The sequence below is a fragment of the Rattus norvegicus genome, chromosome 6 (assembly GCF_036323735.1).
Source record: "Rattus norvegicus strain BN/NHsdMcwi chromosome 6, GRCr8, whole genome shotgun sequence".
In the NCBI taxonomy this organism is placed as follows: Eukaryota; Metazoa; Chordata; class Mammalia; order Rodentia; family Muridae; genus Rattus; species Rattus norvegicus.
In genome coordinates this window covers 63,358,735-63,380,574 of record NC_086024.1, presented here as the reverse complement: position 1 = coordinate 63,380,574, position 21,840 = coordinate 63,358,735, and the positions used below count along the sequence as shown (strand labels likewise).

General features: G+C 41.2%; 1 protein-coding gene across 6 annotated transcripts in view; it reads right to left on the bottom strand.

Moving 5' to 3' along the window:
* Positions 1-21,840, bottom strand: part of Dock4 (dedicator of cytokinesis 4) — a 389,723-nt gene that overhangs the window by 249,198 nt on the left and 118,685 nt on the right. The window contains exon 1 of one of the 6 annotated variants that reach the window (XM_039078125.1): positions 595-643. The exons of the other annotated variants lie outside the window; for them this stretch is intronic. Within the exon in view, the coding sequence (XP_038934053.1) occupies positions 595-628 (34 nt within the window). The 5' untranslated portion in view covers positions 629-643. Of the gene's footprint in view, positions 1-594; positions 644-21,840 lie in introns of those variants that run through there. 6 annotated transcript variants of the gene reach the window in all.

Here is a 21,840-nt window from a genome sequence, read left to right as displayed (position 1 = left end):
GATTTTTTTCACATAATATACCCTGATTAACATTTCCCCTCTCCCCACCCCCAGTTCCTCTGCATCTTCTAGATCCACTCCTTTTCTGTCTCTCATTTGAAAACAAATTGGCTTCTAAGATATAATAATAAAATATAATGAGATAAAATAAAAACTAACATATCAGAATAGGACAGAAACAAAAACTAACAAAGGAAATGACTCCAGAAAACATATTGGACTGTGTGTGGGGTTGGGGTGGGGTGGAGAGAAGACAGGAAAAAAAAACCATGCCCCATGACTAATTCAGAATCAATCTCCAATCACTGATCTCCAATCAACCACTGACAAAAGTATAGTTTTCTCCAATGGAGTCTCTCTGGAGAAACAAACTCTGTTTACAGGTAGGCTGCATGCCCAGGAGTAGATGACAACAGAAAACAAGCTCAAAGGCATCTTTGGAGGTCCCTTGCCCCATAATGATGTGTCATGGTATTACTTTTCACATTTTCAACAATATGTAAGTAGAACTTTTGATAAAACAAAAATCTGCTTGGGCTGAGATGCAGCCTTTACTTGAAAGCATCCATTGAAACATCTTACAGACTGTTTTACCTGGGTTAAACAGAGAAACATTGGTGGGTTCCATGGACGGCGTTCCATCCAGAATCGCCTATTGTGGTAGGAAAGTCACAGGATGCCCACCTAGGATACTTTTAGCTGTCAGAATAGACAGACTATCGAATTATAAATTATAAAAATATAAATTATAAAACTTCAGACATATTTTTCTTCTGACCTCAAGGATAGATACTATGGAGAAAACACAGGAGGCCATCATAGACTCATATGTTAATGGGCACATTCTTCAATGCTAAGCCCATTTTAAGTAACAAAACAGGTTGTAATTCAATTTGTCAATTTAAGGTAGGTTCTTCGGTAAATTGCCCATTCCATAGATAAAGAACCATTCCAAAAATGATAATAGGTAATTATCCCAACTCACACAGCTATCCTGTCGCATGAGACCATAAAGCCAGGACATAAAGCTTACATCTTCTGATGGTAAAACTAATTCTGCTTCTAAACTCTTACCCACCCCCCATTTTTTTTGCCACTGCACCATGGGGTGAAGCAGGAAGGAAAAGGCTTTTTAGTTAGACCTTTCAGTTTCTGTTAGACTGTTAACTTCCAGTTTAGCAGACACTTCCCATTTCTGAGTTTCCTTTCCTCATCTATGAAACGACCAGGCCTATAAGGCCTGACCACCTTCCCAGCCACAAATGATGGTCTAAAAACAGCAAAGAATCCTGACCTAGACTCCAGGGTATCGGATCTCTTTGGCAGCACACGGCCTGCCTTTAGCTCACCTTATTTGTTTAGCCTGCCTTTAGCTTCACTCATTGTTCTGAGAATTGGATTCTCCAAGGCAACGCTAAGGGCTCCACCTCTGCGACAGAATGATGATGACATTATGGTTTGGGCATATTAAGACATGACTTCAGTGACCCTTGCCCCACTTCAGGGTCAGGCAGTGGTCTATGTGGTCCATAGAACCCTTAACTCAGAAATGGAGGTTATTTGCTACCAGAACATGCCTTGCTGGTTTGAACAGGAAGACCATATCCAAAATATGAACAAGAGAAGCCACCAAATAACAACTAAAAGTCACAGAAAACACAATAAAAGCAAAACAAACAAGTAAGCAAGCAATAAAAATAAATAAATAAATAAAAACAATAAAAAAAAAACCTTCACAGTTCTATGGGGGAAAAAAACCTAGAAAGTAGTAGGTGCTGAAGAGAAATTCTGTAAATCCATGTGGCAAAGAGTAAGTGACAGCCTCAAGAGGAATGGAATTAATGGTGTGCACAGTATGTACAGAATTCCTTCTGCTCTCTGCATGACCAATCAGCACTGGATGAGACTGTCCAGCTCCCTTGACTTATCTGAAGGTTTGCAGAGCCTATTAGGCAGAGAGGGAAATCCATCCAATCATGCTCCCTGACGTACTGCATTTACTTCTTCAGATATGGCAGGCATATTTTCCCTTTCAGACTTGCCTCTGTGGAAAACAGTCCATCTATAGACATATGATGGCTTGTCCCCTTAAGTAAAGCTTTTAGGGTCCCCAATGGCCGAAAGGGGAACCCCCACATCCACGGGGCACTAGAGAGAGAAGGGACTTTTTTTTTTTTTGCTTTTCTTTTCTTTCTTTATTTTTTTTTATTTTTTTTAATTTTTTTTTTATTAACTTGAGTATTTCTTATATACATTTCGAGTGTTATTCCCTTTCCCGGTTTCCGGGCAAACATCCCCCTCCCCCCTCCCCTTCCTTATGGGTGTTCCCCTCCCAACCCTCCCCCCACTGCCGCCCTCCCCCCATAGACTAGTTCACTGGGGGTTCAGTGAGAGAAGGGACTTTTGAGGCAAATGTTACTCTGTCCTAAGGAATGAATCTTAACAGAAAACTCAAAGGGATCAAATTGCTTAACTTCCTCTTAGTAGGAAGTTACAGACCTTTAAAAGAATTCAACTATTCATCTGTTAAGACATCCTTTGGCATGCAATACAAAGTAGAAATGCAAATGCACAGAAAACAATGTGGGGGGAGATCAACTAATGTAAAGTGATTCAGAACTAATATAGAATAACATAACACCAGCCCTTGGGAATCTGAGAGACATGCTGATTCATAGAGAAACTTGGCCAGGAATCAACAGTTGAAGTTGTTCTCTAGCCTCTACACGCACATGTGCATGGACATATTCATACATGGGTCATATACATCTTCCAAACACACATCTGCAAACATGAACATACACACAAATAAATTAAAAAATTAAATATAATCATATTGATGGTGATATTTTATGCAGATGAGACTATACAATTAAAAGCTGATAAAAAAATAAAGAGCTGAAATATATGCTATTAATAAAAAATGCATATCACATATTTAAAAAAAACAAGTGAATTCAACATGGTAACACCAACCAAAAGAAAGCTGGAATAGCTTTATTAATTTTAGACAACTAATCATCAATATAGGCAAAGATCATTGCCCAATAATAAACAATTAATCAAGAAGACCTAACCATCCTAAGTATTTTTTTTATCAAATGACAGCACTAAACTGTATCCAATTATAGCTATATTGAATATATGTGCTGCTGAAGAGTGACTCTAGAAATCCAGAGACCTAAATATAAAGAGTAATGGGCCTTTGAGTGTAGATCAGTGGTAGAACATAGTTTTTATCAGGAATAAGGCTACATTCGAATCTTAGCACGCGCACCACAGAAAAGACTCTTGACTTAGTTACTTTTCTCTCACTGTGATAAAGCAAAGAAAACTTAGGGAAGAAGGAGTTTATTTATTCAAGAGAGAAGTCCATCATGGTGCAGGGGCCTGGGAGAAAATGGCAGGCATGGTGGCAGGAGCAGGAAGCTGAGAGCTCCTACCACAAATGGAAGCACAAGGGAGGGGTACCTCGAAGTGGTGCAAGGCTTTTTTTGTTAAAGCCAGCTTGATGAAACCACTTCCTCCAGCAAGGCTGGACCACCCAGACCTCCCGAAACAGCAACACTGACTGGGAAACAAGTGTTCTAAAGCCAGAGACTGTAGATGATACTTCTCATTCACAGATCGCAGACTCATTACTAACTGTATGACAATGTTATACAGTAAAGCCTGCACAAGGCTTCATTTCTTAGCTCACACTCTAGGAACAGCCGACTAGGTACCAAGTATAAAGAGGATCTGCTTCAACACCTAGCCTGTTGATCGGTACAAGGCAGACACTAAAACTCTTGCTTCTCTTTTTCCGTGTCTGTTGACAGATACTCTCTGAACAACACAAGGAATTCAGCATCACAAATAACATGAAGCATTTCCCCCAGGTTTAAAGATGACCCTGCCAGAAGACTTTAAAGCACTGGGCTCTTTGGACCAGTCTTGGTTTACCTTTAATTTTGGCATGTCTTCCTGTAGGCTGTAGTGAAACTTAAAGTTACTGCACTCGCTCTCTTGATTTTTAACGAACTGTACACAAGTAAATAATCCAGAGAACGATATTTGTTCACCTGCCCACCAACCTTTGCAGTGCCCTGGCTAGCCCACTTACATGAACATTATACTCATCATGAAATGTTTTGATGATTTGATTTCAATTAGCTGTCTACTGTCACCCGATGATTTAAGTAGAAAGAGTAAAAGCGGTCATTGATATAAATCTCAGTAGCAGTCCTAATAACATGTCCTCCATTTTTATATGTGTATAGGCAGTTTGCCTGCATCTATGTCTGTGTACCAAGTGCAGGCATGGACCCTGTGAAGGCCAGGCAAGAGATTACCCAGGAATGGGGGTTAAGGTTGTTTGTAAGTAACCAAGTGGGGGCTGGAAATTGAACCTGGGTCCTCCAGAAAAAGAGTCAATTCTCTTAACCACTGAGCTACCTCCCTAGCCCCTCCTCCTCCCACACCCTCCCTTCCCCCTTGGTCACATTTATGTTAGAAGTCAGGCAAGTCAGCAGAAAAAAACAGCTCTAGCTTCTGAACATAATCCTCACCCTTTGGCATTAAGAAACCTGCTGATTTTAGCTTTGTTATTTTTATTTACCTAAAAGTATACATTACGCTTTATATACTATGAAGATGTCTGGTAACGCTGCCAAAACATTCATCTATTTGCTGCCTTGCTCAGTCACATATTTGAAAGCCAGAATCTTTTTAACTATCACATTAAATGGACAAATCAATGAATTATAAAAATAGTATATGATCTGGTAATATAGCCTATCAGGCAGAGTCCTAAAAGTGAGTGCAACCATAAAAAAAAAAAAAAAAAAAAAAAAAACCAACAACAACAGCAAAACTGGGTAAGGCTCCCCTGTCTACCACATCAGCCCATAGCCTGATGTGCAATACAGGGATTCACTCACACAGAGTAGGGCATCACTAAAGAAACAGCCCACTGTGAGCACCTAGAGCAACCATGGAAGGCAGGCTAGGGGCAAGAAGGTGTGAAAGGCCTTCATGGGTCTTCACACACATCAGTCATCCCTTGTAGAGACAGAATGACCAATGACACCACATTACAGATTCTTTTCAAGTGACTTCTCTCATGGATAAGAAGAAAAGCAAGGCAGATTGAAAGATTTAGGTGACACCTTTGGTGCTAATTTTTGCAATGAGATCTCTAAAAATGATTGCAGTAATTTCATAGACGCCATTAATAGGTCAAAAAGAGATCAGAGAAAAGAATGACAATTTCTAATAATAAAAAATTTAATTTGCTCTTGGCTGCAAATTTTTTTTTTAATAAAAGCCCAGGAACACGAGAAAAAGAATCTTTGTAGCTACTGATACAATACAATTTTATAATTCAAGATGATTTTATATGATTATAAAAAATATTCTAGCATTTTCTAAGAACACTAGAGAAAATAATCTTAAATCTTCCCAAGACTACTCTATTTCCTAATTTAATTAAAACCTTTATAATTATAAAGATTGAAACAAACAGCGAGACAGCTACCTGTTTTTACAGATCTGCATTTCTAGCTATTTATGTATTGAGATATACATAGCTAGGTATACACATATATGCATGTCAACATATGGTTGCACACAGGCATACACAAACATATACATCACACACACAACACAGATACAAATATACACACATGCATAGGTACACATATGCTACCTATTCACATCCTAAATGTCTTCTTACAAATGCCACATAAATACCAGTAACATTATATTTGGTAAAATTCCGGGCTTTCATTCAACATTCCTTTCTATTTTCTCTTCTTTGGGGCAAATAATGCATTACAGATGTCTGGTGCTGGGTTTTGTGGAGACTCACAGACTTGGGCTAACTCAGGAAGGAATGGTGAGATCTGTGCTGAGTCAGACTGCTTCCCGAACACCCATTTGCAGCCACCTGGATCTCTTCCTTGGTAATGCCTTAGACACAGCCCTAAAGAATAATACAGAATCTCTGGTGCTTGCTCCTCCCCCACAGAAAAACTAGGAGCAGATGGACTTGTGCAGCCCACCCCTACCAGCACCCTCCTTTGATGTGCCCTGCATCTCTTCACATCCGTAATATAACTATCACACTCTCAGGTCTTCCTGTAGACAGTCTCTTACTCCTTCTACAAACTAAGGCTCAAGAAAATTTGCACTATTCGTATCAAATGCAGCTAATTTGTTTTGAAATTAACTGACAGAACACCCAGATCATTTCAGTTTTTAGTTATGCTTCTAATTTATCAAACTCACAAAAAAAAATTTTTTTTTAAAGTGGGAAGCCAGTTAGGTGCTGTACTTCCGTCTACTCAGTATTCACTCTACTCAGTATTTATTCATTTTAATTATTATTACCTCAAAGCACTCAGATACACCGTGGCTCAATTCTCTTAGAGCCCGGAGCTAATAAAAGCACTTACTCTTTCCGCCTAGGCATCACTCAGGAAAGGTTATGGCAGGTCATAAAGCTTACTAATTATAGTACAATATTTGGCCACACGTAAGACCCCAGGGTGCTGTTTATATCCTACGCTTCAGATCAGGTTCAAAGGTTTGAAGTTCAAGAGGAGGACAAGAAACGTACCACAGCCCTCAGTGCAGCAGACCACGCCACAACACTAAGACACGGGCAAGCAAAGGGTGTCCTTGACCACCACATTTCACGGTTTACTGGATATGCACGTCATGGCACTCACCCTCTTGTTTCTACAGAGGTTTAGACATATAACTCTGCTCCTTCTCAGAAAGAAGTGTTAGCAGCTCTTCACAACCCCAGGAAGGTATCATCCAGTTTAATTACAAAATGTCACAAAGTCTAGTGATATAATAATTCATCAAACAATAAAGAACTCCTTCCAAATACCTGTCAGTGTTCAACATAAATAAAAATGAGGCTTTGTTGTGGAAGTGACTTGTAGTAGTGCTTGTTCTTCCTCCCAGTGGCACGGATGGTGGATCATAAAAGCCAACCCAACTTCAGCTTCCGGAACGGAGTCTTCATCAACGTCACCAGCCTCAGGCAGTGAGCCCAGCAATGGGGGGGAGGCCCACCTCAAGTCCACAGGAAATAACAGAGAAGCATGGGCTGTCAAATCACCTCCATGAAGTCTGAGTTGCTGGGGAGAAACTCAGACAAGGACAGGTGGTCCCCAGCTTCTCCAGCTCCCCGGTGTGACGGCTCAGAGCATGTCCTACCTAGCCAGCACTTGTCTGAGGAAAGCTGAGGCTAAACCACATATTTGTTTGTTTATTTGGAACAGTGAGGCAGAGAAAACACACATTCCACTGAAGAACTGGCCCAAAAAAATCAGCAACTTGCTCAGCACTGGGCTTGGAAAGACGAAGCTATGTTTTCTTGGATAAAAGTTATATAATGCTGATTTCCAGTGTCCAAATGAAGAGATCCATCATCATATACCTCGGTGAATTTTCACGGATCATTACCACAACTGATTCCAATTTCTAGAGAAAATTACCTCCCTCACTCATATATCCCAATATTAAAATCCTGTCCACCAAGCCAAAAAAATCAATCCAAAATCGTGACTGTTAACCAACTTCGACTTAGAATCAGAAGTCCTGAGGTTTCTTTTCTAAGTAGAGCTCTAGAGTAGAAACTGCTAACCCCCAAAGTCCTGCAACATAATGAAATACAATTATGGAGTTATCAGTTCTGATAGGGAAAAATAACAGTTTTTCATTAACAAAATTTATTAACCTCTAGTCTCAAATCCTTGTAATTCTTGAAAGGTCATTCAGTAACTTTCATTAACTTATTTTTCCTTCATTTAGAAGCTTTCTTCCAGAAAACCACATTAATTTATGAATTAATAATACCATATATCAGGCTTTATTTTTATAAAAACCTTGTACCCGTTCCAAAAATAATTCTCTTGAGGTACATAAGCTACATTTTAACAGTTTTAATTCTAAAAACCAGTAACAAGTAAAGGAACATGAAGAAAAGCATGCAAACACATATGCAAACAGGTGAGGTCAAACTGGGCCTGGTAAACGAAATCACTCCATGCTCTTCACATTGCAAACAGTGGGGCGGCAGAGCTAAGTATTTGCTAAAGAAAGGAATTGAGGGAAATGTGGTCCCTGACAAGCATTTCATGGCCCACAGAGAGAGGAAAAGGGCTCATAGGGGAGAAGATAACATTTAATGCCCAGATCAGAGCATAGCTTTACCTCCTCCTGAGAATCAAATGCCCTCTCAACCACACTTAGAAAACAGAGGGCACAGGTTGGGGCAGGTGAGATCAAGTGAGAGGCTGTTCTTCCACTGGCCTTCCTGAAAAGCAACTAGTATGGGATCTACATAACCAGCCTCTCCCAAAAATGTTACTGGGCAGGCAGGGAAGGGGTCGGGATTCAATCTACTTATTAGTTTTGAGGGGGAATCAAACTCACAGTCTGTTGTAACCACTAAGATCTATACCGTCAGTCTCTATAGATGGATATTAAGGAACAATTTTACAATCACTGGTAGAATTACATCTATAGAATAAGTCACAGAGGTCTAAGACTCTATAAAATGAACAATATACTTAAGTATTTTAAATATCTAAAGTATATAAATAAATATATTTCAGGTATACAAAATTTCTTCACCAGGCTGGAAAGAGGGCTCAGAGTTAAAGTCATTTGCCACCCGGTCTAATGTTCCAGTTCCACTCCCAAGGTGCACACTGAGCAAGGGGAGAAGTGACTTGTATGGAGGTTGTATGGAGGTTGTGCTCTGACCTCTACATGCCCAGCAATGCAAACCAATGCACACACACAAACACACATAAATAAATGTAAAAACGTTTTTTAATATTCTTTCACTCTCTCCCTCCCTCCTTCCCCCCTCTCTCATGGTTTACTATATGAATTCCCAGAGCATTTTCTTCATTGCATGCTATGCCGATGTGAAGGACTTAGGGAAGGGCAGAGTCACCCCCAGAACAGTTCACACTCACTGTCTCACTTTAGGATATTGTGAAAACCTTCAATGTACTTGGGTGTGGCTGAGTGGATTTCCAAATAAGGTCATCTCAGTTAAATAACTCATTTACAAAACACAGTGGGAGCTTTAAAAGATCCCTAGCAGGAAATGTGGACTAACGATAACACCACTAATATAAACATATGCAAACAAAGATCTGTTAATCTGATACTTGGATGTTTGTACTTTAATCAACCATATTTTATTGGTAAAAAGTGGAACACTTAAACAGATATAAAGAGAGACAACATATAAATTATACAGAAAAAGCTCAAAATGATCAAGAAAGTCTGTTTCAAATAACCATTATCACTGACGAATAATCCAGTTCTAGCCATATCATGTGGTTCTAATATGTTGGATACAAACAATAATAAAAATGAAACCAAACAAAAAGTCTTTGGAAAAGTAGCTTTAAAAGACTTAGGCTAGGGGTTGGGGATTTAGCTCAGTGGTAGAGCGCTTGCCTAGCAAGCGCAAGGCCCTGGGTTCGGTCCCCAGCTCCGGAAAAAAAGAAAAAAAAAAAAAAGAAAGAAAGAAAGAAAAAAAAGACTTAGGCTAAGGTTAAAATTATAAACATATTTAGCCAGCATTGCTTATTATGGTGTGAAAAGGAGTTTTATATCACTAATAAAAGGTTTTGTATCACTAATAAATAGTTTTATATCACTAATAAAATGAGTTGTTGCAGATGCAGGGCTTTGGTTTGGGTTCTTTGTTGTTGTTATTTTGTTTGTCCTTTGGTCTTTTGAGATAGGGTTTCTCTGTGTAGCCCTGGTGGGCCTGGAAGTCACTATGTAGACCAGGCTGCCTGACCTCCGCCTGCTTCTACCTTCCAGTGACTTTATTGCAGTCCACCTCCTTTGACAATACAGACAGTGAATAAAATGGGAATAAAGTGGGAACGTATACTCCTTTTTTCTGCCAATAGAATTTCAATGCTGTAGGCTGTAGGAGGTTTAGGGATTGTATAAAGGAGATGTTTGGGAAATACATAGAAACTCCCACAGAGCGCATTGTCACAAGGACCTTTGCTCTGCTTGTTTTCTCTCTAAGACTCTATACCTTTTCTCTGTCTGCGCAAATGTGGCTGATGATGCAGAGGTCTCGGTAAGAACAGTCTGGTAAACCATTATAACAACTGTTATTAAGGAACAGCAAATATCACTCCCTTTACTCCAAGAAGGACTTAAAAGCACTACAAAGCAATGGCAGAAGGCAATATGCCTAAATTATCTTTTAGTGTGAATGACTTTTGCATAATTCACATTCAATTTAATTTGTGACCTTTCATCTAAATCACCTTGTTTGATGAAAATCCCTGCAGTCCTTTCCGTCCTTCCCAATGCTCACTCTCCTGCGTGCAGCTTTCATAGACTAAATTTGTCACCTGCTCCCTGTTTTATTAACTCCGCCATGAATACATTAACTATTGAGTCCCTGAAGCAAAGGTCACATGTAGCTAATTCTCAGTGCCCCATTGAAACCAACGCCTTAAACGTGGGTTTGTCCATTGTATTGCATGGGTCAGGGTCATATGATGAACCAGAAGACAATGGAGTAAGCCAGAAAGCAGATGGAAGAGAAGGGGGAAAAACAAGGGGAAAAAAATCTGGTGGGTTGGATTAATGGGAGTCTGCTGAAAATAAAATAATAAAAATAAAATAAAATATAGCAAATGAAAGCCTACTTCCACTTCCCATATCTCCACCATGACACTGCCCTGAAACCTGGTCTTTAGAAAACTGAAAGCTGAGGGCAGAAAGATACAGTTCACAGGGATCTCTTACCAGGTCAACACTAGAGAAGAAACCGGTGAGTGAGCAGTTCACCTCCACTCAAAGGACAGACAAGGCTTTCTACTCTGATGTGGCTTAACTTTCAGAATACTTCAAGAGGCCCATTGTGCTTAACCACCCAAGACATCTAAAGGCAAATGAGACCACAACACAACCCTGTCAGAGCACATTAATATGTTCATATTTACAAAATGCCATCACAGAATTTAGAAGTCTATCTTTTGCATCTATTGGAGGTGTGATGATTTCTTTACGTTTCTTCATTTTTCACTGAAATAGTAAGTTATGAACAATTATCTCAGCAATTTATAACATAATAATTTATGAAGGTTCCAGACAAAGAGCCCTTATTATCCAAACTTGTATACTTAAACAATTCTCTAATTAACCAATTCGATAATCTTTTTAGTAATGTATGAATTGATTTATGACTTCAGATAAACATATCAAAAGAAAGAAACAGAATAAACACTCTGAGTATTGATAAACAATTACAGGAAGGTTTGTCAATGGTTTTGTCTATAATTTTGAGAAATCTTCCTTTCCAAGTAGCATGCACTAGCCACTCTCATTATACACATATAAACAATTATTTTTCTCAAAATGCATACCAACTGAATTAGTTCATTTTGTTTTGCTATGACTGACAGACAAAAGTGCCTTAAAGAAAGGCATTTTTATTAGACGCATTCAGTTCATCATGGTGGCGAGGCACGGCAGAAGGGCTCCATCCGAAGTGGAAGGGACGTGAGATGAAGACCACTTATATCAGGATGGACTACGGAAAAGGGAAAGCAGGCCCAGCCTCGGTGATCGCAGGGCCACAATTTTCAACCCACTCCTCCTACTTCTGCCAGCTGGGCGCCACCTCCCAAAGGCTCTATAACCTCCCCGAACAGCACCACCCTCCCGGAAATGAGCATCCAAAATTGTGAGTCTGCAAAGGACATTCCAAGTTCAAATCCTGATAACAACTCTGAAGACGCGATGTGTCAAAGGGCAGTAAAAACATTTTAAAGTTAATTCAGGGGACGAATTGAGAAGCCTTTAGTATCTTGGGGAGGATTAAGGTGATATCCAAAATGGCACCTAGAAGAGCTACCGTGTTCAATGAAGGAACACCACAAGCTTGACAGGCTACATGAGGGACTTTACAGGAAGGGAAAGGCCAATCCACAAAGGGCTGCTGACTCCTTCAGAGAGCAACTATCCCCATCCAGTGTCTTAAAGAGAAAAAGAATAGAGGTACAATCATTCCAGATTTTAAAGCCTTTTAAAAGGCAAAGGCAAAAAACTAGCAAGAAAAGGATGGCAGAAAGTTCGCATTTTAGAAAAAATGGAAAAAAAATAGAAAAAATGGAAAAAAAATAGAAAAAATAGAAAAAAAATAGAAAAAAGGCAGTAGGACAAGAAGACACCATCCCACCTCCATTAGGATGGCTGTTACCCAAAGGCAAAAAATTCAAGTTAGGATGGGGAAAGTCAACTACTGCTGGGATCCTAAAACCCACCACAGAAAAGAGCATGGCAGCACCTTGACATTTTAAACAATAGCACCATGTAGTCCAGCAGCACCACTTAGGAACGAAAAGCAGGGCCTCAAAGATGTCAGTGTACACCCGTGTGTATCGCACCCATGTGCACAGCATTATGCAAAGGAACTATACTGTGGAAGCAATGGGGGTTGTGTATCAGCAAATGAATGGCTAAGCAAAATGTCCTCCATACAATGGAAGCATTACTCAGACTCAGAAGGAAAAGTTCTGACATCTACAACATGTATGAACCATCAAATTTATGGAAACAAGCCCTTCACACTGACTCTACTTACACAAGGGAGATGGAGTAGTCAAACTCTAAAGGCAGGAGGTCAAAAGATGTCTGTCTGGGCTGGCATCATGGAAGCAGGAAGTAATTTAACTGGGAAAGAGTGTTAGTTTTGCAAGAGAAGAAACCCTGGTTGGTGTGAATATCTGAGTTGTATACTTCAAAATGGTTGATGTCATTCATATTGAAAGTTAATTTGAAAAATACCAAACAAACAAAGAAAATGTTGGGGGTGGAGGGTAACTGCTAATCCCTAGTGTCCTAATTTATCCCTTTTCACATTTGTGAATTTGCAGGACGTGTGTGTGTGTGTGTGTGTGTGTGTGTGTGTGTGTGTGTGTGTGTAGACATCTGTATATGTACATGTGACAAGTCTGCTTTTCATTTATTATATTCCATTTCATATGATGTATATTTCTTAATATAAAGTGGAAATGGTGGAGTTCAAACACCATTATCCTTCTCCACAAAGTGACTTTTGCACAAGGATACATGATCAAGCACACAAATCTGCACTTGCAGTAATGGACACTTTGGTTAAGCTTGAGGCTCAACAGAAGACTGTAAATGCAAATATTCTGAAGAACTGCTGTCTCCTGCCTCAGAGGCTTCCCTAGCTCTGAAGGAAGTCCCAGGTGGGCACATCAACAGCCAGTCCTCATGAATTCAATGCACTGATATACACAGTGGGCATGAGAAGAGCCACACTGGAAATGTATACAAGGTACCAACTTCCATTCACAAGTAGCCTAAGACAGGTCCAGGAACAAGCAATCAGGAAAGCATTCCTGCTGTTGGCTACAGAAGCCTTTCATCTAACACAGAATAAAGGTCCGCGCACACAGCAATTGCTTTACTGGCTGTCTTTAAAAAAAAAAATCAATTGTTTTCTTTGAAATGAATTATAATTGTAACTGATTCATATCACATTCTGGGAACTTGTTAATGTTCCACACAAGCAAAAAGGTGTACCTGATTATTTTAAATGTCAACAGGTTTCTTCTCTGGAGAAGCTCCCAGAGTGTTTGTTATGTTAATCCACACTGGGAATCTCCCAGAGGGGAGCAAAGTGATGATGGCAACCTCTTGGAGAGGTTTATGAATAATACACTCCAGCCAGGTCAGCATTATGTCATTCTTTAAAACAGATGTTACCTTACTTGATAATCAACAGACCCAAGGAGAAGGGACAATGATACACCATACACATGAGGAGGACCTTGTGATGGAGCAGAAACACCAAGGCATTTTTTTTCACCCATCCATCCCTCCCACTGTCCCATTCAGCCACCTACCATTCGCCCACTCACCCATCCACCCATCCTCCCAGCAGTACAGTGGATTAGTGGACACTTCTCCAGTACATTTCTAACCCCCGCTACTATGTCCTCATAATAACACTTATAAACAAACCAGGTTTTCTTTTACCAAGTGTGAGTTTTTGCAAACTATCAGTTTTACATGAGAAAGAAGAGCTGAACATCTCTCCCTCCCTTTAAGCCTCACTTTTTGTAAATAAAAGTAGGTTTTAAAGGAAAGGACTATAATCCAAATCATGGGGGAAAAAGCGCTCTGAATTTTTATCTGAATTTGAAGGGACGGTTTCATCTTAAGTTATAAAATGATGCTAATTTTTAAAATTTTTATAACTCAGGGGGAAGACACTTGTCAATGTTAGCACATTCAGCTGATGTCTTCCCCAGTATCTCTAGGGGAACATACAACAATGAGCGGCCAATAGGATGTGTTCATATTGGTCCTGATACATTTCCAGCATCAAAATGGTAGTATGATAAAAGAGCTCAGATGAGAGATTACTAAACAGATCTGTCTGTCAATGCATGCATAATAGAAGTATAGTCTGATCCCCCCCCCCCCCGATGGCAAAGTTTGTCATTTCCTATACTTCAGCAATGAGCATGCACCTACCTACACACAGCATGCCTACACGTATGCACCTACCTACACACAGCATGCCTACACGTATGCACCTACCTACACACAGCATGCCTACATGTATGCACCTACCTACACACAGCATGCCTACACGTATGCACCTACCTACACACAGCATGCCTACACATATGCACCTACCTACACACAGCATGCCTACACATATGCACCTACGTACACACAGCATGCCTACACGTATGCACCTACCTACACACAGCATGCCTACACGTATGCACCTACCTACACACAGCATGCCTACACGTATGCACCTACATACACACAGCATGCCTACACGTATGCACCTACATACACACATACACACAGCATGCCTACACGTATGCACCTACATACACACAGCATGCCTACACATATGCACCTACGTACACACAGCATGCCTACACGTATGCACCTACGTACACACAGCATGCCTACACATATGCACCTACCTACACACAGCATGCCTACACGTATGCACCTACATACACACAGCATGCCTACACGTATGCACCTACATACACACAGCATGCCTACACGTATGCACCTACCTACACACAGCATGCCTACACGTATGCACCTACCTACACACAGCATGCCTACACGTATGCACCTACCTACACACAGCATGCCTACACGTATGCACCTACATACACACAACATGCCTACACGTATGCACCTACCTACACACAGCATGCCTACACATATGCACCTACGTACACACAGCATGCCTACATGTATGCACCTACCTACACACAGCATGCCTACACGTATGCACCTACCTACACACAGCATGCCTACATGTATGCACCTACCTACACACAGCATGCCTACACGTATGCACCTACCTACACACAGCATGCCTACACGTATGCACCTACATACACACAGCATGCTTACACGTATGCACCTACATACACACAGCATGCCTACACGTATGCACCTACATACACACAGCATGCCTACACGTATGCACCTACAGACACACAACATGCCTACACGTATGCACCTACCTCCACACAGCATGCCTACACGTATGCACCTACCTACACATACCATGCCACACATATGCACCTACCTACACATACCAATGCCTACACATAGCACCCCACTCCCAAAAGATAGAGGAGTCAACCTTAGACACAAAGTACGCAGAATGCTCCAACCTAAAATAACCATAGTGGAAAAGAGAGCTATAGAATCTTCCAGTCTGAACAACCAAGCAGGAGAAGACGGATTCAAGGGGAACCTCAAGACAAAGAGCAGGGGGAACCTGGAAGGCAGGGCAATACTTTCTATACAAAACCTTCTTTACAGTCTATATGACACATAGAGTATCACAGGAAAATGGAGGGCATTTACTGAGGACAAGCAGAGATTTCTCAGTGCTCATCATGATCCTTGCGTCTTTGCCACACCTTCTTAGATAGAACAATAAAAAGAGATCCTGGCCTTTGTGTTTGTTTGTTTTATTATTTGCCAAGGCAGGCCTTGGAAGATAGCAAGACCATGAGTTTCCTAGACATCGGCCATAGGACATGTGAGTACTGTAGACTTTGTTCTTTTCCTTTAGTCAGAAGCCGAGTCCGTCTGTGGCCTCCCCTTATCCTGTCAATCCTTCCCAGGCATCCTTTTAGGTGTTGTGCAGCTTGGCACACTCTGATTTGACCTCGTAGAACCTGGATATCTATTTTGCCAACAGCGGTGATGGCAGAGATGTGGAGAAAACCATGGGGGGAACTGCACAGCTCACAGGAGAGGCTGTGTGGTTCTAGGACTGGCAACAGCAGCAGCAGCAGCTCTCTCCTCAGACTAATCCTGTTGGGGTGGTTCTAGGAAATGTTCATGGCCTACAGCATATTTCTGCAACCTATCAAAGTGTCTATAAACCAGCTAATATCACACACTAAATGCTACTTAAACCAGCAAGGCTGGGATCTATCCTCAGAGCCAGAGAGCCCTGGCAGACAGACACGGGACTCTAGAAAAGGAAACTGCTAAAGATCCTGACCAGTGGAGCAAACATTCCCTATCCTAGCTCCTCCCCTCTGCCTACACTGGAATAATAAAAGAGTACACCACTCTCTGTTTAGGGCTGCTCTAATAATAGTAAAGGAAAAAAATGTACCATAGGTTTTCGACTTGGCCACAGTAACAAGTAGAAATAACTGGTTTTGTCTGGCTAGACTAGAGACTATATGAAGAACATTACTAGATCTAAAGTGTATAATAAAAAAAAATCAGTAAAATACAATTGATGAAGTCTAAACCCCCAGAATGTGAGAACGTGACACCTGCGGATAGAGACTTTACACACATGGTTACCTTAAAAGGAGGACCCATGTTAAACCCAACTGATGTCTTTATACAAAGGATAAACTTGGAGACACAAGAGAGACAGAAAATGAGTCCACTGAGGGGGTCCCACATTAAATTCCACTGGGTCCTTACACAGTCAGTAAATTTGGAGGCACAAAGGGACACAAGTAGTATGTGTACAAAAACAGCAGGCTCAGGGAACACAGAGAAAATACTGCCATCTGTAAATGCATTAGAAAAGTGGTGGCGCACACCTTTGATCCCAGCACTCACAAGGCAGAGACAGGCAGATCTCTGTGAGTTTGAGGTCAGCCTGGCTAAAATAGTTCCAGGACAGCCAGAGCTGCATAGTGTATTTCTCAAGTCTTCTGCTCTGTGATAACTCCTACATCAGCCTGTGCATCCTGGCATAGCAGCATAGAGGGCGTTCTTTGGATCTCCCAGATTTCATTCCGCCATCACCAGCAGGAGTACTTAGATAACTGGTAAGTGAACGTTGAAGTCATCTTTGTGCCCTTACCTTACCTTCCTGGCCACACTGCAGAGACTGACACTTCAAGTCATGATTCATGCCATGCATCTCACTTCAGGATATCTGTGTGTGTGTCATTCTTCTGCCCGGAATCTCTTTCCTGTGCTGTGATAGTTAATCTTGATTATCAACTTGCTGGGATTTAGTTTGACTACATAAAAAGGTAAAAATGAGCCAAGCCCTGTTATTCATCTCTGTCTGCTTCCTGGCTATCCGTGTAATGTGACCAGCTGCCTCAGGCTCATACTGCCATGTCTTCCAGAAGACAAAGCAAATGCCTTCTTCCGGGGGTTGTTTCAGTAAGGCATTATATCAAACTGATATGAAATAAATGGGTGCATACTTCGTGTGCTTGGCTTTCTCACCCTAGAAACTGTGAAAGTGTCTCTCTACAAGAGACTAGGCTCATTTTCCCTCAGTGCTATTCAAACTGATGATGACAATTTTCATTATTATTTCTTAATGCACAAAAGTGTTTTGGGTTTTGTTGGTCTGCTTTTTGTTGTTGGTAGTGGCATGTTTGTTTGTTTGGTCTGTTGGTTGATTGTTTGTTTGAAGATCTAAGACTCAAACCCAGAGCTCTGAGTATGGCAGGAAAGTGAACTATTGGGTGTTACATCCCCAGTACCCATAATCACTCTCAATACTTCTTGCCTAGTAAAACATGAACTGTATGAGTCAGGACAACTGGTCATCACTGAACTGTCAAAGTACAGCAGAGTGTCTGGTTCAATGAGCATCCAACAAATAAGTCATGAAGAAAGCTGGCCCTGGAAGTCTGTGCTACTAAATGGTTCTCCACTGATTCTAATCTGCCCGATGGAACTTCAAACACAGGCTCCTGCCCAAAGGCTCTAACTTAATTGGCCTAGTATGACAGCACTTAAGCACAGAGCTGGATTTAATCTCAGTAGACTAGATGACTTGCAAAGTTCATTTCAACACTAGTTCATCTGTCCCAATTGGCAATGTCCAGGTCGAGTGTTAGACCCTACCTAAAAAATACCGTGAAGAAAGACACTTGGCCTCCATACTCACAGAAACACATGTGCAAGTACAATAGCAGATACACACACATATGTGTATGGTTCTGTCCCTGTGGAGAACCCCCTGACTCACCTCTTCCTAGGTATCAAGCTAGCTTTCTCCATGCAGTGGATTCACACCTGACATCATAACCCTTCTTGTACTTCTTTTACAGTAATATCACCCAATGAACATCATGACAATTGAAGATCAGTCACATTTACTTGGTGAAAAAAAAAAATAAGTTGCTACTCTGAGATACAAACTGGAGCCTATCATGATACCCACCCCTAACATCCTAATATGGAAGGACTACTCAGGAGCCCTCAAGCCAATTCTTTCTATGTTGTTGGCAGAGCAATAGAAAGCACCCTGGGAAGGTGACAGGACTGTGGCAGTGAGTCTGCCATAGAGGTGTCCCCCGAGGTGTAACATAGGCTAAGTCTTGATAGATTACAAAACATATTGAGAGAGAAAAGGAAGTCTCCTATATTCTCCCTGGGCACCGAGAGGATGAAAAGATGCACTGTATAAATGACAGGGCAACATATGAGGGCTGCTGCCTACTTCAAAACAGCGTGACTTGGAGGAAACAGGCAGAAACGAACTTGCTGCCAGCTCCTTCAGAACTGATAGCTTTGACTTGCATCCAGTTCCTCTGAGCGGGGAAAACCTCCTCAGGGTAGGGTAGATGTACAATGCATGCCTTGAAAGGCTACCACTTAAATCCCCAGGGAACTCCGTAGTGCTTACCATATCACTGCCTTGGAAAATGACGGCAAACACCTATGAGTATGAAGCCAGACCATTTGTTGTCATTAGCGATTCATGGTGAGCGAGCGCTACCAAACAACTTAAACCGAGTGCAAGTGCGCCAGGTGGAGGAAGGCTCACTGTCCCCTGCATCCTGGGTACTTTCATGGTGCTCTGCATCCTGTCAGGATGAAGTCCCAAGATCCTTCCTGTGTCATCCAGAAAGAAACAGCTATGCTTGCTTTCTTCATCAACAAGTGATTCACTAGGGGATTGTTGCTTTGATGAGGTAGCACAAAAGTAAGCAGCTGAAACAATGTAACACAACAGAAAAGAGGACTATTAATGAATAATATCACTAGGGTGATTAATGAACTTCTCTTCTCTGACTTCTCCCCACATGTCCCTCCTACCGAGCGGTGAAGTGCCTGACATTTAAAACACTCTGCAGTACCTTCAGTAGCTGTGACTAGCTGTGCTGAGCACCGCGTCATTTGACATTAGCACTACCAGACAATGAGTGAAGAAAGTTCTCATTCGATGAATGATGCTCAATATGTTTATTCTGAGAATGAGTTGGCCTTGGCTATGTAAGCTGAATACGTTATAAAATCTCCACCTGTGGTCCATTTCTCCTTTAAGCTCAGGCAACTATAATTAACCATGCAAGTTTTGCTTCAAGGGATACTCAGCCTAACGAAAGAAGTCATATAGTGCCGTAATTAAAAGGCAAGACCTTACAGTAAGAATGACTCTCACTGGAAGATTTAGGAAAAAATGGTTTTCATGGTTCCTTGTGTACGAAATGGAGAAAATGCCAGCTATCTATCTCACAGGGTTGCTGTGAGGACTGAATGGAGCCATACCCACACAGCATAGAATTGTTTTGTAGGTGGTACCCCTTTCTGCTGCTGTTGTCAACAGTGGCTGTGCAGGCAGAAGTGGATGTACACTGACTCCCGAGCATAGACTAAGAGAAGCTGGTTCAGTTCTGCGTAACAGAGAAAGGATACGCACCTGGAAATGTTTAAAGGGATGGAAAGGAATAGAAAAGGGTGGAAACAAAGGACAACACAGCTAAGCTGGGGTTAACAAGGGAGGAAACAAAGGTGCCTTTCTCTGGAAAGAGTTTCTATGTGTCTGGTTAGCTATTTGATTGTTTTCTTTGTGTGTGGTCTACTGTTTGAAACAAAGTCTCACTGTGTATTCCTGGATGTCCAGGGGCTTGCTGTGTAGACAAAGTTTACCTTAATCTCAGAGATCTGCCTGCCTTACCTCCTAAGTGCTGGGATCAAATGTGTGTGCCACCATGCTAGGGTTTGACAGGAATTTTGATCTTTGCTGCAGTAATAGCCATCCACTGAAGGATCTAGAGCAGCTGAGCAGGAATAAGTTCATTTTAGTGGCAGTGTGGAAGGTGCACTGGATGAGGGAAGAAAAGATTCTACAAGGAACAACAACAGAGCAGCTGAGAAACACAGACAATCACCCAGTGAAAATAATCGGAGGAAGTGAACTAGAGCACTCTAGACACCAGAACACAGGAAGAACAAATACGTGTGGTGACATCAGTATCTCAGAAGTGATGACGTCAGTGACTGACAGTTGTTACAGGAAGTGGTGCACTTCTGAGGGAAAAGATTGAGTCAGTTTCAGTCACACTGACTTTTAGAAGGGAGTAAAGGTGGCACTCCTCAGACAAAGATTGGAATACTATCTGAAGCCACCGGCTGCCATAACAGAGTTTTATTGAAATAAACAACCAAAAATAAAAACATCAAAATGGTAAGCCCTAGTTCACACCAGGATATGAACAAAAAGAAAAAAACCCTAAACAGTGTCAGAACGAAAAGTCAATGATTTGGGCTCTGTTAGCCCACCTCATATCCCTTCTAGCTACAAGACCCTGGAGATTTATGAATTCATTCGTTGACAATTTAACAAGTAACGAGTACCTCATAATAGACTGGGCTAAAGGTGCCATTCAAATGCCCAAAACCCTGCATCCATTCAACTACATCATCTTCTCTGAAACCAAGAAAAACCTGCAGGCACAGCTTATGGGAACAGCTAGCAGAGAATGGTTCATCGTACAGCATTCCTTATAACCAGGTGGTAGGAGGGAAAACCAATGTGTTCTAGATAATATTTCTTGTTTTGAAAATAAGAGCTCTGGTTGCAGTATCATTTTGACATAACCAGAGTCCATGACAGAACTTTACTCCACATGCATCTAGCACTCCTATCCATCCTCAGTCCTGACAAAGATTGTGACAGCTATCACACAGCATTGTTCTACTATTCCCAACAATTATTTCATCCTCTCTCTGTCTGTCTTTCTCCTGGCTAGCAGTCATTAGTATTTCCATGTCAGGAACTTCTTCCTTGTGTACTTGCACTAAAAAACATTCAAAAACACCTGGTAAATGATGACTGAAGAGAAGCAAAAATGAGTGAGGGAGAAGGGAAAGAAAAGAGAGGGAGAGAAATGAGAAAAAGGAAGAAAAGAAGTAGAGAAAAGAGGATTCATCTAGTACAGTTAAGGTCAACAATATGAACATTTGACTTACTATAAATCTGTACAACTGTCTTATGACTCTTGTCCTCTCTAGCTGAAATGATGCTAC